Source organism: Typopeltis vanoorti, chromosome 7, assembly GCF_054136105.1.
Source record: "Typopeltis vanoorti isolate ZY-2024b chromosome 7, IOZ_Tvanoo_1.0, whole genome shotgun sequence".
Classification (NCBI taxonomy): domain Eukaryota; kingdom Metazoa; phylum Arthropoda; class Arachnida; order Uropygi; family Thelyphonidae; genus Typopeltis; species Typopeltis vanoorti.
This window is the reverse complement of record NC_143555.1, coordinates 85,941,738-85,959,266: the sequence shown is the minus strand read 5'-3', so window position 1 is coordinate 85,959,266 and position 17,529 is coordinate 85,941,738. Positions and strand designations below refer to the sequence as shown.

Here is a 17,529-nt window from a genome sequence, read left to right as displayed (position 1 = left end):
ATTCAAAAGTAATTATCAAAGATATCCAAGGGCAGGGTGAAATTTTTGTGAATTATTAAGCATATGTAATAATTTTTCAACAGAAAGTAACACAAATCATGTAGTTCAGAAGCACATCTTATGTTTCTAAATTGCATTTCTTTATTTATGCTAATATTTAATATTTAATACTTTAATATTTATTGGATCCATAAACAAGTCGCCATGGAAGTTAGTTTTGACATGTCACTTGCCTAGTAAAATGATCTAGGTTCTAATCCTATCTATGATGGGATGGGAGAAACTTATTACACCTTTCTGTGGTAGAACTAAATTAGGCAATTGTAAACAGAGATGCAAGGGTCTTTCTTGAAAAAACAAGTAAACCAGCTCAAGTGCAGACATACTTCTAAAAACATAATAAATATATACAAGGCATGTTCAAAAAAAGACCGAACTTTTGCTATAAAGACTTTATCACTCATTTTGCATTTTAAACATTATCCCCTTCAAAGAAGTTCCCCCCCCTCTCTATTGGTGATATGTCGTTCCCAGTGTTTTTTCCATTGTTGGAATGCTTCCTGGAATGTGTGATGGCACACAGTTCTCTTATTGCATTTTTCTGAATCTCCTCTATGGTTTGGAAATGACATCCTTTGAAAGTGGTTTTCAGTTTGGGAAACAGGAAAAAGTCTGCTGGGGCTAAGTCTGGAGAATAGGGGGAAGGGGCACAATCGATATCTGATGTTTTGCCATATAACTGTGGATGAGGAGCAACGCATGAGCCAATGCATTGTCGTGGTACAACATCCAAGTCTGATTTTCCCACAATTCAGGCCTCTTCCTGCACACAGCATCCCCCAAATGCGCTAAAACTTCCTGGTACAACTCTTTGTTTATCATCTAACCACGTGGTACAAATTCATAATGGACAATGCCTTTCCAATCAAAAAACACAACCAACATCACCTTGATCTTTGACCAACTCATCCATGCTTTTTTTTTTTTTTTAGTCAAGGAGACCCTTTTTCCCATATGCTTAATTAAGCAACTGAAATTTCTTTGTAAAATTTTTACCAAGTTTGCAGCAAAATTTCCCACATACGTACAGCAATCCCTCGATTATTGAGCCCCCGATTAGTTTTTTTTTCGATATCCAAATTCAATTAGTGCGCCTCTAAAATTTGATTAGTGCACCTATATAGATCTCAAAAATAAATGTTACAGATTTTAAAAATTTTCTATCTATACATTTTTTATGGCTAACTATTTAAAAAAATCACTCGCCAGGATGAAATACTTTAGTTACCGATTTGAAACATTTTACAAAGTTATTTTTTAATGGCATACTACATTATTTCCATGTAAACTATGTTCCAAATTTACTGCCAAAATTTATGTCGTCTGCTTTACATAGCATTTTGCTGATCATATCTCGTACAATTGTTTTCCTTACTTTTTTATTTTAAATTATTTTCCTAACCTTTACTCGCGAGTAAAAGAATCTGTGTAAGAAGGAGACTACTGTGATCAACAAATATTTAATGTCGATGAAACTGGTCTTTTTTGTAAGTGAATGCCTTCCAAGACTTTTCTAGCCAAATCAGAGAGATCTCAGCCTGGTTATAAAGTCGCAAAGTCGAATGAAATTACTGCTAGCAATATGCGAGCAGTTTGGAAGCAGATTCTTCCACACTGTGCAAATGATTTCAGAGGCTTTTCAAATGAATCTAAGTTAATTAAATCTCATTCTGAGAAGTTGAGTGATTCCGACCTGATAAATTTAAACACAGCGGGAAGATCCTGAAGAATACAAAGAAAATTAAATCACTGACAAGCCCAAAGAGGTTTCACAGAAACAATTTGAAAATAGTTTTCATACAATCGAAGTTTTTAAGCAGCAATGCTTAGAAACTGACACTGGTGAAGAGAGAACCAGTAAAATTTGCTGAAGAGGCAATAGGGCCATACCATCAGTTGTATGAAAAAAAGAAACAGAATGCCCGCCAATCTACATTAGCTCAATTCTTTGTTAAGAAGCAGAATAATAAATTTATATTCTGAATATGTTTTATTGTCTTTCAGCTTCATGGTTTCCTTTAACTAGACCCTGAGACATACCCTAATTCTTTTATAAAAAAAATTAAGGGTCAAAAAAGAAATCTGAGGAACGAATTATACATTTTCCATAGCTTATTATATTCAATTAGTGCGTTTTCGATTAATGTGCCTGTTTTAAAGAACAATTAGGCGCACTAATCAAGGGATTGCTGTATTGTTCTTCAAGCTCTTTCATTGTCACTAATCCAACGAACAGCTTGTGAACGTGCTCACTTCAGCAGATATAACTCAACGACTAATGCTCATAGCAGAATGGGGAAAATGGTAGCTTGTTGTCAAAACCTGTGTTCAGTAGCTGCAGCACACTCTCTGTGCTGGTTGGCATGCTATTTAAAAAGTTTGGTCTTTTTTTGAACACACTTCGTATACTACTGACAGCTATGGCCAATAGATGGTAAGATAAATAGGCTTCCAATTTACTGCTTACCTATAGAAGGGGAAAGTGAATTTGTAAAGCTATGATTAACCCAGACTGTGGGTAACACACACATTCTTTTTTAAATGATAATGCATGATTTAAAAAGATTTCTTAAGTGAGGTGTCAATTAGAATTAACTCTAAAAAGTATTATATATTACATATGAACAGTTTTTTTTTTAAGGAATATTTTTTTTACTTTTCACTTAACACCAATTTTCCACTGAACACAATGCTAATGCTATGTTTTTCAGTCAAATATGCATGGAACATTAACTAATAGTATTTCAGTTTTTATGGTTCTTGAAGATGTTTCTCAACACTGGCGTAATATATGCAGCATAATACAGTACAATTATCTGTGTTCCCAAGTTATGTAAGTACATATTCTAATAAGACCATTTTATGTAAATGAATATTGTAACAAGACCATTCTTTGTGTTGTAATCTGGTTGCAATTATAGCCTGGTGGTGGATGTACTTTCTTGAATCAAGAACAGATTAATACATCTTTTACATATTATATTTTTACCCAGTGATGTTATAAAAGGAAGGACTTAACTCTGAGAACAAGAAAATAAAGTAAAGAAGAAAGAAAATTTCCTTATTTACGTTATGAATTTATTAATATATCATTACACAAATGAATCATTATGTACCTACATACATGTGGAAGATATTCATACTATCAGTATGTGCACCTTTGGTACCATGACAACTCTCAACCTCATGATTCAGTAAGGCCTGTCCTGATAATCATATATAAAGGAAAATTGGCTGTTTTGCTTTGAAAAAATTGCTATGCAATCAATATGGTCTCTGTTACAACACTAACTGGGTCACTGAAGGGTCAAGCTAGATAACTGAAAGGAGAATACAATATAGCCTTTTAATGCAGATAAGTGGCTAGAGCTTCCGATCTATTGCTCAGTACTCACATTGCTGTGCATCCCATTGGTAAGTATCTAACTGGTAATCAATGAGGATGGGGTGGAGGCTTCAACTCTCTGAAGATCAGAGAGTTGAAGCCTCCAAAACAGCATACAACAGGACTACATGATGAGGCCTGGTATGGCCATATGGCATCTGTGAATGCCCAGTGAACATATGATAATTGTATTCTACATTGGTTTAAATCAAAACAAAATGAATGCAACATGATGAAACTCCATGCTGGGTGGGGGAGTCACCAGGTTAAACTAGATCCCTGCTGTTTCCATCAAGAAACCAAAGTAAACAGTGAAAAGTCAGCTACTGGAACAGACTCCAACCCAAATTCATGACAGGAACTATCAATGGAAAAGAAGTGTTGATGTACTTGGGTATTACAGAAACAAAGAAAACACAAATACATAAAGTTCTTCTAAATAACCATTACATGATGCGATATTCAAACAAAAATGATCAGGAAAAGGAAAGAGCAATTATAGTATTCAACACTAAACATAAAAATAATCTTGAATGGCAGGAAATATCAAATCGAGTTATGTGGGCAAACGTCAAAATGAGAAACTATTTGTGGATGGTACCACAGAAAGTTCTACTAAGGAAGAGGTGGAGGAATTTTTTGATTCATTAGAGAAGACAGCTAACATAAAGAAAAAGGAAACATTCTTGTTGGAGATATGAAGAACTGCACAGAAAATGAATCCCAGACATACAGAAATGTTTTGTGGAGAAAAGGGCAAAGCTAGTAATAGTGGTAACGGCCTGCTAAATCTCTGTTCAAGACAGACTAGTCATCATTAACACCATTTCTTGGGAAGACACAAGAAATAAGAAAAGTCTCATTAATTACACTGTTGCTGATAGTGAATCCTAAACCATAATGAAGTTATGGTTTAGGATACAAGCTTATGCAGGGAGTTTTAATAGGGAGTGTTCACCGTTTAGTTTGAGCAAGATGAAATCAGACATCATAGTGAAACGAAAAGTATGTAAGAAAGTTATAAAAAAAGAATCCAAGTGAAGCAGTTTACATAGTTTAAATAGTTTAAATATAAATCAAGCCATACAAATATTATTAAAGAAAGAATGAAAAAATGTGAAGACAGGAATCAAACCTTGGAGAGTCAGGACAAACTGAGTTAAATGTTGAATGATTCAGCAAGAGAGGCATGGGGTGAAGTTGTCAGCAAAGGATAGAAAAATCAGAATGCCATGTTGGAATCAGGAAGTTAAGCAGTCAAGGAAAAGAAGAAAACATATCAAAAGGTTTCCAACAAGTCAGACAGAATGTGCACTGAGGGAGTACAGAGAAAAATCAAGAAAGAGATGTGTAAAAGTACCTAAACAAAAATCATGAGATTTGAGGAAATATAAAGAGAATAGAAAAAGCTTAGAAATTGAGGAAAGAGTACTACTATTAAAGGAAACAGATGATAAAGATTACATGAAAACTGAAGATAAAAGATTTTTTAGATGTCTAGAGCAATTACTTTGAATCTCTTAATTAGAAAAATCAGTGACAAAAAGAGTATAGAAAATATTCAAAAGAAATGCATTCAGGAGAAAATATCAATACTTGAGGTAAAAGCCCCCCCCCTCAAAAAAATAAAAAAAAATATGGAAAGGCAACTGGAGTAGATGATATCTTAACAGAAATGCTCAAATATGGAGGTATAAAAGTTTTACAGAGGCTACTTCCATAAATCAGATGACCTGATCACAAGTCAAATTATTATTATTACATGACACCTCCAGGGAGTCCAAAGACTCATCAAGGGAGAGCATCTATTCTACAGCTGTCTCCACCACTCAAATCCACCAACTATAACAAATCGCAACTACCACCATCATCTATACCAATACCATCTATCACCCAAATTTGAGATATTTGGAGTAGAGCTCTCATAGTACTCATCTATAAAAACAGAAATAAAACTGAATGTGAGAATTACAGATAAATTTTCTGACCGACTGAGTGTTCTAAGTGAGATTTATGCAAACATACTGAATAGAGGTTAAAAAAAAAAATGTGGAATGGAAATCTGATTCTCTACCTTGTTCTTCAGTTTTCCACATGAGAAATCATAGTATTATAACAAGGAATATCTGTATCTGAGTTTCGTAAATCTAGAAAATTCATATGATATAGCACTATAGAAAAGCTGTTCAAAATGCTACAATTATATGGATTAAACAGGACACTATATTAAGAAATACAAAGCATATATCTGAGTTGTAAGTCAGCAATTAGAATTGAAGTACAATCAGGGATGTGACAAGGGGACATACTATCACCACTGTTATTCATCATCTATATGTATCACATTATGCAGGAACTTGATATCAAAATTGTAGACATTAATCTCAGCTCTTTACTTTATGCAGATATTATTGCACAGACACTTCAATGGAGCTCTAAAACTCACTTTGGAAGACCCAAATTATCCACACAATGTCTATTGTACCCCCTCCTTGAATTCATCAACAGACAAAGCACTTGCAACTGACTCTGTCAACCCATTCCATCCATTCAACTCTCCAAGTGAAAAATCTAGTCTTCACATCCCTACTAACCACGCCCTTACCCAATTTACAGGGATGACCCCTTGTTTTATCCTCTCTAGCCAAGTGCTGAAATATTTCCTTTGTATTAATTCTAAAATCCTTTAAGTAACTTAAATGTTTCTATCATACCCCCTCTTTTTTTTTTTTTTTTACATATCAACCAGTGTTTGCAGCCCACAAACTCTCAATCTATTCTAATAAGGGACATTTCACAGAACACTCATCATCTTGATCACAGCTCAGGATCCTCTCCACCACATCCTTATCCCCCCCCCTAGAACAGTGGTTCTTAACCTTTTCGAAGTCACTGAACACTTTTGATTATAAGAAAAATTTGGGGAACACCAAAAGCATTAGGGGTCATAAAGCTAACAATAAAAAATATGCATGGACTTGCCTTTTATAAAAATGGAACTTATTTTATCGCAATACTTGAGCTTGTCAGCTTTTGCAGATTTCATCAATAGGTCTAATATGTGATATAGCTACCCCTCATCTCTTTGTCTATATATTAGTAAGTCTTTCATGCTTTTTAGTTTTTATATTGGTTAATATTGAGAAACCGAGCTTACACAAATATGACGTTGAAAACTGTAACAAAATTTTCAGTGCCCTTGTGGAGAAAGCTGGGTATTTTGGCTTGGACAAAAATCCAAAATTCCTCAAGAGTTGTTTCAGTGAATTTCATTTTTAGAGTACGATCCGTTGACAAGGTAACTAATTGTTCTTCTTCTTCTTGTAACGAAAACTCACAACTCGATGTATTAACTGTGCCAAATGGATTTCGTATCCAGTCATACCTGTGTGTATTTAAGGTAGAAAAGTAACTTGAAATCTTTTCTTCCAATATGTTTAAAATTTTACACATTAAAAATAGTACCTATAAATGATATTCTATTGGTTTAGAAAGTCAACGCACATAGCAGTCTTCAGTTGTTAGGATCAGAGTAGCCAATTACACTCAGAACTGTGTCATGTGACATCTTTCATTGGCAGAACACTTGTAACCAGTTTGCGGAACACCAGTTAAGAACCACTGCCCTAGAATCCCAGGTAACCAGAACTTTGGAATAGTAATCCAGATGTGTTGCATCAAGGCTTTGTAAAAAGGAATGATAATTCCCTTATCTCTGCTTGTTAGTGTGTTCTTCAATAACCAAGTAATCCTTGAATTAGACTGACTACCTTAGCAATATGCCCTCTAAACTTCAGTTTTTCTGCTTACTACTACAGCCTCCAAATCTCTGGTTTCATCAATTTTCTGGAGTATAGTTCCCTCAATGTGGTACACAGCTTGTAATCTTTGTATCCCAAACTTCACACTTTTCCACATGAAATTGACATCATATGTTTTGCCTATACCGTCAGCCTATTTAAATCATCCTGCAATCTACATCATCTTGATTAACTATTACCCTTTGAATCATCAACAAACAATTGAATATCTCTCTTCAAATTATTTACTTGTACAAATTATACAGCAGCGGTCCAAGCACAGAGCCTTGTGGCACCCTGCTAGTCACCTGCTTGCTCCTGAACCTGCTCTCCATATACTACTACTTTTGGGTAACTTTCCATCAGCCATTCTTGTATCAATATCACCAGTTTCATATCCATTCCCCATTTGTTCCAGTTTGCGTAAGAGATTTCCATGTGGTATCCTGTCAAATGCCTTTGCAAAATCCAGCAGTATCAATGTATAGTCATTTCCTTTATCCAACTTGAATGTCCCTCTATTACAAAAAAGCTTGACCGACACCTCACAAATCCATGTTGCTCCACACAGCCCATCACACTCTTATCCACCCATTCTTGAATTTTCTCTTTGACAAACTTTTCCAGTACTTTTACTACTACTCCTGAGATACTGATTGGTCTATAATTTGCTACTGATGTCCTAGTGACTCTCTTGGGATTCTGCCAGAGCTGAGACTTAAACGGCCTAGTCAAAGGAATTGCCAGTTCTCTTGCACATTCTTATAAAACACTAGCTGATATCCTACAGATGTATTTTGCATTCATATTCTGAAATATCCCAATTACCTCCATAGTTACTCTTCCTCCTATTAGCCACATAATGAAAGAACTCTTTGGGATTTCCTTTGGCCTGCTCAGCTAATTTCTTCATATAATCTGATTTTGCCTTTCTTTCCATGCTGATCACTTTTCTTTCCTGACCTTAGTACTGTTCATGAGCACAATGGTCATGCTGGTCCTTATACACACACACACCAACATTTTTACTATTTCTTTTCTTTTTTTTTTTTTTTTTTTTTTGCAGACTCATGCTTAATAATACTACTCATCCATATAACTCCTACCCAATTTTATCCTCCTGACCTTCGGCATACAGTCTGATATTGCTTCCTCCAGATAGTACTTGACTATCCCCATGCACTGTGAACATCCTTCCCTTGCAGATCTTTATGTCATGGCACTACTTAAAGTTGCTTCTTAAGTTTTTTTTTATAATCACCTGCCTTTTAGTTCCAAATATATCACTTAACTGAAATTTCCATGTTTCACTACCTCCCAAGTCAACACCACATGATCACTCTCTCACCATTTGGAGAGAATGTAGTCTCATCAATTATAAATAGGTTTTCTGTTAATATAAAAAGATCCAACACACTTGTACCTCATGTCCTGGCCATCACATACTATTTCATGTAATTATCTTTTGGTAAGTGTATAAATTCCATTTTCTTCCTGCCATGTAATCTTTTCTCCTTCTAGTCTATGTCTCCAAAGTTTAAGTCACCCATAATAATTACTCGACTTGCACTCTACAATCATATTATGATAGTACTACATGAAAATGTTATATCTTTAGTAACTTCCTATCAACAATTTTCCTTCAAATTAATCTGTTATCTGTCAAAGACTCCAATATTATGAGATCTTATATTTCTGTCTTCTAAGGCACTTTTTACTATATCAATCCACCTACATCTTGGTTACTCTGGATCTTTTTCCCTGTCATACTGACAAAAACACTTGTTTTGCTAACTTTTCTTCTCTTCCAATCTGCTGTTTAGGTGACTATACCACATGAGATTAGCTCTGCTAACACATTCCTGAATGCTAACAATGGAAGAAAATTTCCCTAACATCACCATTTTTAATATGAAATTGCCAGTGATTCCATCTGTTCACTCTTCTAATCTTTCTCAGAATTCTCATATCTGTGATCTACAGTCTTTAATCAAGTGTTTTTTTATTTCTAACACAGCTCTCTGAAAGTAAAGTTTTGTTTAACTTCTCTTATTTCATATAAATTTATTCAGTTGACTTTCTACCATACCAGCTTTGCTAATTCTGTTTATATATCTATATTTAATTTTCTGCCTTCACTAAAATTGTGCCCTAAATAGCAGAAATGTTTTACTTGTTCTACAGGTTCTCCATTCGTGATGCAGGTGATGTTTCCAATATTTCTACCTATTTTCATTGTCATTTTATTGCTGATTTTCATACCAAAATTATTATAGCAGTTGTTCAATTTAGTCAAGAAATCCTGCAAACTGTTACTGGATTTATTTAGAAGTACAACACCTGCATAACGGAAAGAGCTGAGGTTAAGATTTATAATTTTAATATCAGGTTTAATACAACTTTTCTTCATAATCCAATCCATATAAATGATGAATAAGAGTGGCGATAGTGTGCACCCTCGTCTTAAACCTGATTTTACATTAAACAATCTTCCTGTATTTCTTCAATTCTTACTGATGATCTTACAACTCAAATATAGACTGCATACTGGTCAATATATATTTGAGTTGTAAGATCATCATTAAGAATTTACGCCATACAACTTTAGAAAGCTGAAAAGTCTCTTGGCCTTATACGCCTTTTCCAGGTTCACAAAAGTAAAGACAGATCTTGTTATATTCCCATGATTTCTTAACCATTTGCCTTACGGTGAAAATCTATTTGGCATGAACCTAGATTGTTCTTCTCCAAGCTTCTCTTTCAAAAATGTTTTTTAAGATATTTGCATAAATCAAAAACACTCACTATTAAATTCCTATGTAATTCTCACATTCAGTTTATTTCCTTTTTAATAGATGGATATACTATGAGAGCTCTACTCCAATCATCTAGAATTCCACCTTCTGACCAGGTCTTCTGAATTATGCAGTATAGTCACTGTGATCTTTTATAATTCCATATTTGAGAATTTATAGTCAAATATCATCTACTCTATCTGCCTTTCCAGATTTCAAGTTTTTCTGACTATAGATATGAGAGATTTGAGAAAAATTAAGGGACTGAATAGATTGTATCAATGGCAGCAGCATTTTAAAAATGAAAATATTATGATGGAATGCAGGAATGTATTAGCAGAGCTAATCTCAGGTGATATGGTCACTTAAACATAATGGGAGAGAAAAGGTTAACAAAACAGTAGTTTAATGCCAGGATGGCAAGAAAGATATCCACAGGAAAACTGAAATATAGGTGGATTAATGATGCCATTAGAAGACAAACATAAGAACCAACAACACTGAAGTTCTGACAGATAACAGAATAGTTTGGAGAAAATTGTCAATAAGAAGTTAGTAACAATGCAAACTCTTCATGTAGTGGTAACATAGTATCCTATTCTGTACACCCTTTGAGGCCACTCATCAGGAATTTGGTTATTATTGTTAGTAATTATTAACATCTGATCTTCATGGAGTCAGAGACTTATCATGGGAGGTACACACTTTAACACACAAAAACTCATCCAAAGGTGCCTTAAACTGAGTCAATGTGTCTGTCTTCAAAACACTCATGCAATGCATTTCACTCAGCAACCACTCTCCATGCAAAGAACCTGTTCCTAGCTCCTTTGCTCAGATCCCCTTATACAGTTTCCAGGGATGGCCTCTTGTTCTATCTCTCTCTATGAAAAATTTCTTCCATCTTAACCTGGTAACAACCCATGACCAACACACACACATGCGCACGCACGCACATACATCTCAATCATATCCCCCTCTTCCTCCTATTCATCAGGCTTTGCAAATTCAACCTGTGTTCACGTTCCAAATTGCAATGACCAACCTTTGTGAATCTTCTCTGGATTCTTTCAAGTATGTCCTTGTCACCATGAAAACCCAGTGACCAAATCTGTGCACAATAATCCATATAAGGCCTGATTACAGCCTTATACAAGAATCGCAATTTCTAAATTTCATAGTTTGGGTGTTACACATTCTAGTAAGAGATGTTCACAGGGCAACTGCCACACCAGTCCATCTGCTCAATAAAGGGTGTAACATGATTCAGTGCTCCATAACACAGCTTTCCAAGCTTTCACATTCCACTTTACATGGTCTTTGCACCACTGAAGACAACGACGACAACAACACTGCATGTTGGTTCAGGTAATGTGTGGCTTGCATATTGTGGTCCTACCATGAAAACCCATGTTGTGGGCCTCGATTCTGAATGTTTTTGTGCAGATTTATGTTCACTCAATTCCCAGAACTCTGCATTCAATGCGTTGGCTGACAAATGGCAATTTTTACGTATTATCCTTTATAGTACCCCTATGATCACATTTGTTAATTGTGGTGGGTTGTCCACTGCACCTCCATCTCAGCATGGTATCACTGATATGGTTGGCCTGTGATAGCCCAATTTGCCAAACAGATAGGCCCACAACACAGCATCCTACCACAATGCCACTTTTAAACTCTGTCAGTTCCCTTCTTGCAGCCATTTCACCTGGACACAGTTACACCGGCTTTTGAGCATCATATTCCACCAATTTATACTGGCTACAAACACGTGATTTGTTACATGGCATGATGTACCTTGCCCATGGGGTGTCCTTTGACTTCTTTCCAAGCAGTGTATATCCTTTCCTCAAAGACGTCTTCATATGATTAGCCATAAATCAGGTGATCACTTTCAACTGAAGGGAAATGCAAAACCTCATTCACAATCACATCCTCTGATAAAATGATCAGACCTAAAACTCTCGATCCTTGTGTGCCCTCCTTTACATATTGACTAAGATAGTTGTCTTTCAGGAACTCCAGAAATTAATTTTCCTTATTCTCAAATGCTCTCTTCATTCCAGTCTATACTGTCATAATTAAAATCACCCATAATAATCATTCTTCTCTTGTACACAACTCAAGATGCTTATACATTTCTTCATCACCATCCTCCACATGCCCTGACCTATAGCAATCATCTGACTAAATATCTCTTCCTGTCAACCTCCACTTCACACGATGCTGACTCAAACCCATTGCCATTATTTACATCTTGTTCCAATTTGTGTGGACACAAATCACCTGCTATTATGCATGGCACCCTCCCTCCCTTCTTGTCCTTTCTATCCTCATGAAAAACATTATACCCTTCTATTTCTATTCCAGTCAGGATATCATCCTTATACAACCATGTTTCACTTATTCCAACAATTTTTGGATGAATAAACTCAGTCAACAAAACCATTTCATCTCCCTTAGCATTTGTAAATAAACACAATTCACTTTTTTAGGTCTATAACCAGTCCTGCCCATGCCACTTGTAGGTTGTGATTTCCCCACAACTAGCCAACTGTCTTTATCACCACTTACGCTATCTCTTCAGACTCAACTACATCCTGTACATCCCATTCCCATACACACATTCACTACTACTTCCAACATCCACTCTCCTTATACTGTCTCCTGTGAACCACGACTTCTCCCATTTCACTGTCCATCTTGCATTCTTGTTCTATCATTATCACTCACAGTACTTCTATTCTCTCTTTTATTTATTTATTTTTTATGTTGAGCCCATACACAAGAGGTTGGTTGATCAACCTATAGTACATTAGTACGATATATGGTAGTGGGTTGGGAAAGGACTAACTTGTTTACATTTGATTTAAAAGCCTGTATATTGTATTCCTTCGGAAATACATCGGGGAAAGACTGTTCCACAGTACCAGTAGCAGGAATGAAGGAGGAGGAAAAGAAACTTGTTCTGTGGGTTTCAAGGTGCACTGTGAAAGGATATTGGGTGGTAGCTGTACGTGTTCCAACAGGCTTAGAACTGAGTGGGGGAAATTATTGATGCTATTTCAGATGAACATTTGTTGTGGAAATATTTATAGAATACACAAATTGCAGAGACCAAATGTCTGTGTGAAAGTTGGGGGAGTAAGTTGGTAAGAGACAGGTCATTTATCAATCTAACTGCTCTCCTCTGCATTGAGTCAAGCATTTTGAGGGTGCTTTTCGGGGTCCTACACCAAATGTGAGAGCAGTATTTGATAGCTGGGTGGATTTGTGATTTGTATAAGGTTAAGCTATTTAGAGGTGAAGTAATGTCTTGAGCGAAAGAGAAATCCTAGTTTTTTTTGGAAGCTGAGGATGCAATGGTTGTAATGTGTTTATGCCAGGAGAGGCCTGATGTCAGGGTTCTAAGAAGAGAAATATCATCTTGTCTGGAAATTTGAGTGTTATCAAAAATAACACTGGGGAAAAATGGTTCTTTTTTGTGAGAAATAAGACAGAACCGGGTTTTACTAGCATTGAAATTGATGAAGATATCTGAACCCCATTGGAGGATGGCTTGGAGATCAGAATTGAGGGCAGTGGTGGTTGATGTTCTGTAGGTTGAAGTTATGTAGAGTAAGGTTTGTCAAATGAAAGGAAGGAGTGCAATGTGCTGTCATCTGCAAAACTGTGTATTGGGTTGGAGGTCAACTGAAGTAGGTCATTGATATACAGAATGAAGAGGGCTGGTGAGAGAACAGAACCTTGTATAACTCCAGCATTAGTTGGATGGTGAGAGGATAAGGAACTGTCTACCACCACACATAGTGTGAATCCAGACAAGAAGCTGGCAATCCAACTGCAGAAGTCCTGAGAAAGTCCAAATGATATGAGGTTGCTTAGTCAGCCTTTGTGCAGACCCGGCCAAAAGCTTTAGAGATATAAAGTGCAACTACTCGAGATTCGATTCGCCAAATTTCTCCATGGCATTTGTTCAGAGATGGGTGATATATCAAAGTAGATCTGTTGACTGGCAGTGATGGAATCTGTACTGGTGGCCACTTATACATATAATAGCTGGGTCCTTCAAGGTAGTGTAAGAGTTGAGAATTGATGTTTTCTCCATCAATTCTCAACTCCTTTAGATAGGACTGAGGTCAGCGAGATAGGATGGTAGTTAGATGGCAGTGATTTGTCGCTCTTCTTACGGGCTGAATATAGGCCAATTTCCAGGCTTTGGGATACAGTGGAGTAAGAGTGGAACAATAGGTTTCTGATCTCTTTCTGGCAAAAGGATACAGGGGCATTGTATGTCGGGCAGCTGAATGATTGGGGGCATTTACCATTATCAGTTATGTATGCATTGCAGGCAAAGTGTGAGGCCAGGAGATTAGCTTTTTCTGTGGGTGATGATGCAATAGAACCGTTTTGGTATTGGGGGGGGGATAGCGTTGGGCAACAGTACAACAAATTGCCTTGGCAAGAGACCAAAAGGCACGGCTGCAATTTGGGCAGGCTGAAAGTTTCCTGCTTTTTACCCATTCAAATTCTGTTTTGGAAGCATTGATAGTTTTCTTGCATCTATTTCTGGCTTCAGTATAAGCATTGAAGGAGGATGGAGTTTGGGATATTTTCAACCAAAGAAGGTCAAAGTTGGGTGATTCTTGGTTAGGTGCTCTCTGGCAAGGTATGTCAGAGCAGATATATGCTCAGATGTTTAACTTCTTTCGACTCAAGGATCGAAAGTGTAGTTTGGAAGGTGGAGATGGGTAGTGCTGAGGGTAGGTGAGATTTGAGTTTTTGCCAAAAAGAGTAGGTGGGGGGTTTGGTGGACTGAAGATGGTGGTGGATACTATTAAGATTGGAGTTGAAGCCATGAATGTTAGTGAAGTGGATGTGCAAGGTTCTGTGGGACATATATTCGACTGCAAGGATCTTGCACATTTTCTATGCAGTGCCTGCATACTGGTCTCCATGGTGGCTGCTAGTAATGTCACTTGATTTTTGCACTAATTTAACTTGTTTGTAGTCAATGATCCAACTGTTGCTTCCATTTTGGTGTTTTCTTCAAGTTGGTTTCAAAGATGGTGTTCTTGTTCCTTCTGGACAAATGTTGTCAGGACGAGCACATATGCGCGATTGGGACGTGTCCTTTAACTTATTTATTGCTGTTATTAATTTGAATGTGCATCTTTGGTGTTTCACAGGTCACCTTCACAAGATGTGGAAAGTTTGTTTCATCCTTTCTTTTATTTATGGGTCCAAAATGATGGCATCTGACTATGTTTCTGGGATTGCAGCTGCATTCTCCTGCTTAGGAAAATGCGATGTCTTCTTTTAATGATTTACATTTTTCATCAGAAAGTTCAAAATAATGGTGTTGAGTCTCCTGTTTTTGACCTCCATCAAATCATGTACCGTCAATGTGATTATGTCATGGAGTTCATTAGCAGGAAAGGGTGCACTTGTGATGGAGTGCTGATCATCAAGTAGCTCATGCTTAGTTTCTAGCATTCGGATTTTGGAAGAGAAGGTTTCGATCATAATATTAAAGTGTTGTTCGAGGTTTGTGACTCATTTGCCTAAGTTCAGAAGCTGTCTGATGGAAGGGAGGCACAGTGAATAGGAAAAAGGCTTGTTGAGATCGATAAAAAGCTTGTGTGCCAATTCATCTATTTTTGCACAGGAAGCATGTAGCCAGTGGCAACAGAAATCGCACAATATACTTTTTCTTTTTTTTGCTAACTTCGGTTTTACAGCTGAGCCACTTCATATTGTCATTGGGTTTGTTGGTGATCGACAGCAATATGCTGACGAGACTCGAGGTACTTTTTTGTTGTTGGCCTTTATTGCCACCATCTTTACTTTGTATGGTAGGCATAGTGAGGACTTCATGTAACTGTTTTTTAATTGTAAGGATAACTAATCTGATGGACTACGGGTACTTACAGGTTGTGCAGACGTATCAGCTCCTTAGTACCCTCTGTTAGCTTTCCATTTACTAATTATTTTGCACGAAAAACACTTGCAATAACGATAAAATGTGGAAGAAAGAGTTTAATATAGCTTATTCACAGGCACCACCTACTGGGATACCACCAACGGAGTAAGAGAGTTTGTACAGGTGGCATAGGGTAGGAGTCAGTTCTGGTGCACAAATCTTCATGACAACTGGAGGAATGACATCAAGGCCAGGGGACTTTTTTGTGTCTAATTTAGACAATAGGTTTCTGATCTCTTTCTGGCAAAAGGATAAAGATTTACAACCACTTCAAGTCTTGATGAAGATGACATTAATTAAATAAATCAGCTAAAAGAAATTTTTTAAGTATATTGTATCTTTTAAGCTTTAAAAGAAATTTTAAATATAACAATCAAAATTACTCAACTGTCTAAACTTGGCCTCTTGCTGTCATCCAGCCCTTGATTTTGAATGTTCTTATCAGTGTCTAAGTTCAAGGAAGCAGAACTAGTACTATAGTCAGTTGCTCCTGATTGTGAATACCTTGATGCTTCACTAAAAGAAACTGTTTCATCTCTTTTACTGAGCCCACTATAATCAGATGAAAATCTAAAAATAAAAAAATTGCAAGTTTTACATCTAAATACAAACTCCAAAAAACTGACTAACATCTCATCATTTTAATACTTTCATTTGTTGATCAATTGATATAAAACATTTGTCATATTAATTTATCATATAAATCAATAAAACTGATATAACTGCATAACTATAACTGCATTTAATTTCAGTGTTTGATTTAATATAAATTTTATATTAAATATTTTGATATAAATCAGTAAAACACATTGAAATTAAAGTACAATAAGCTAGAAGTCGAGAAACTGATAGCTGAGAGGAGGAAAGTAACGATTGTAGACAATCATAAAAATGTGCATTTTACTATGATGCTCTTGTATAGTGACATTCAACAAACTAAACCTATTGACAAATTTACTGTACACAATATTTTGCACCTAATTTTGCTAGCAAAATTCCAAGAGAAATGAATCAGCAAATTTTAATAGCAATCCCGTACATTATTTTTTTATGTCAGTTCCATCTATGGAAGTTCATAAACCTACCTCACATTTATCACTGTGGGTGAGTGAAGGGTAGTTAATCTAACTCTTCACAAATATTGATGCGTATGGTGGGATTTGAAACTACATCCTGCCTGAATTGAGCAGATGTGGTTTTCTGATGCGGGAGTGAGGATGAATCCAAAGAAGACAATCACAAATCTAAATGGAACATCAACTTTATGAATTTTTGAAAAAAAAGGAAGGTGGATTAAATGATATTTGACAAAAATGCTCAAATATTGATGTATAAAAGTTTTGCAATGGCTGCACTATATAATTCAGAAAGCACAGTTAGAAGGTTGAATTCAGATGACTGGAGTAGAGAGTAAGATTTATGCAAGAATACTTGAAGAGAAAGGAAAAACAAGTTTTTCCTTTCTCTTCTCGTTTGTAGATTCTTAGTTCTACTTTATGTAGG

At 36.1% G+C, this 17,529-nt stretch overlaps 1 protein-coding gene across 1 annotated transcript in view; it reads right to left on the bottom strand.

The window, feature by feature from the left end:
- Window positions 1-17,529, bottom strand: part of asrij (OCIA domain-containing protein asrij) — a 230,789-nt gene that overhangs the window by 58,658 nt on the left and 154,602 nt on the right. Inside the window, exon 6 of the mRNA XM_090396001.1 lies at window positions 16,415-16,596. Within this exon, the coding sequence (XP_090252127.1) occupies window positions 16,415-16,596 (182 nt within the window). The remainder of the gene's footprint in view (window positions 1-16,414; window positions 16,597-17,529) is intronic.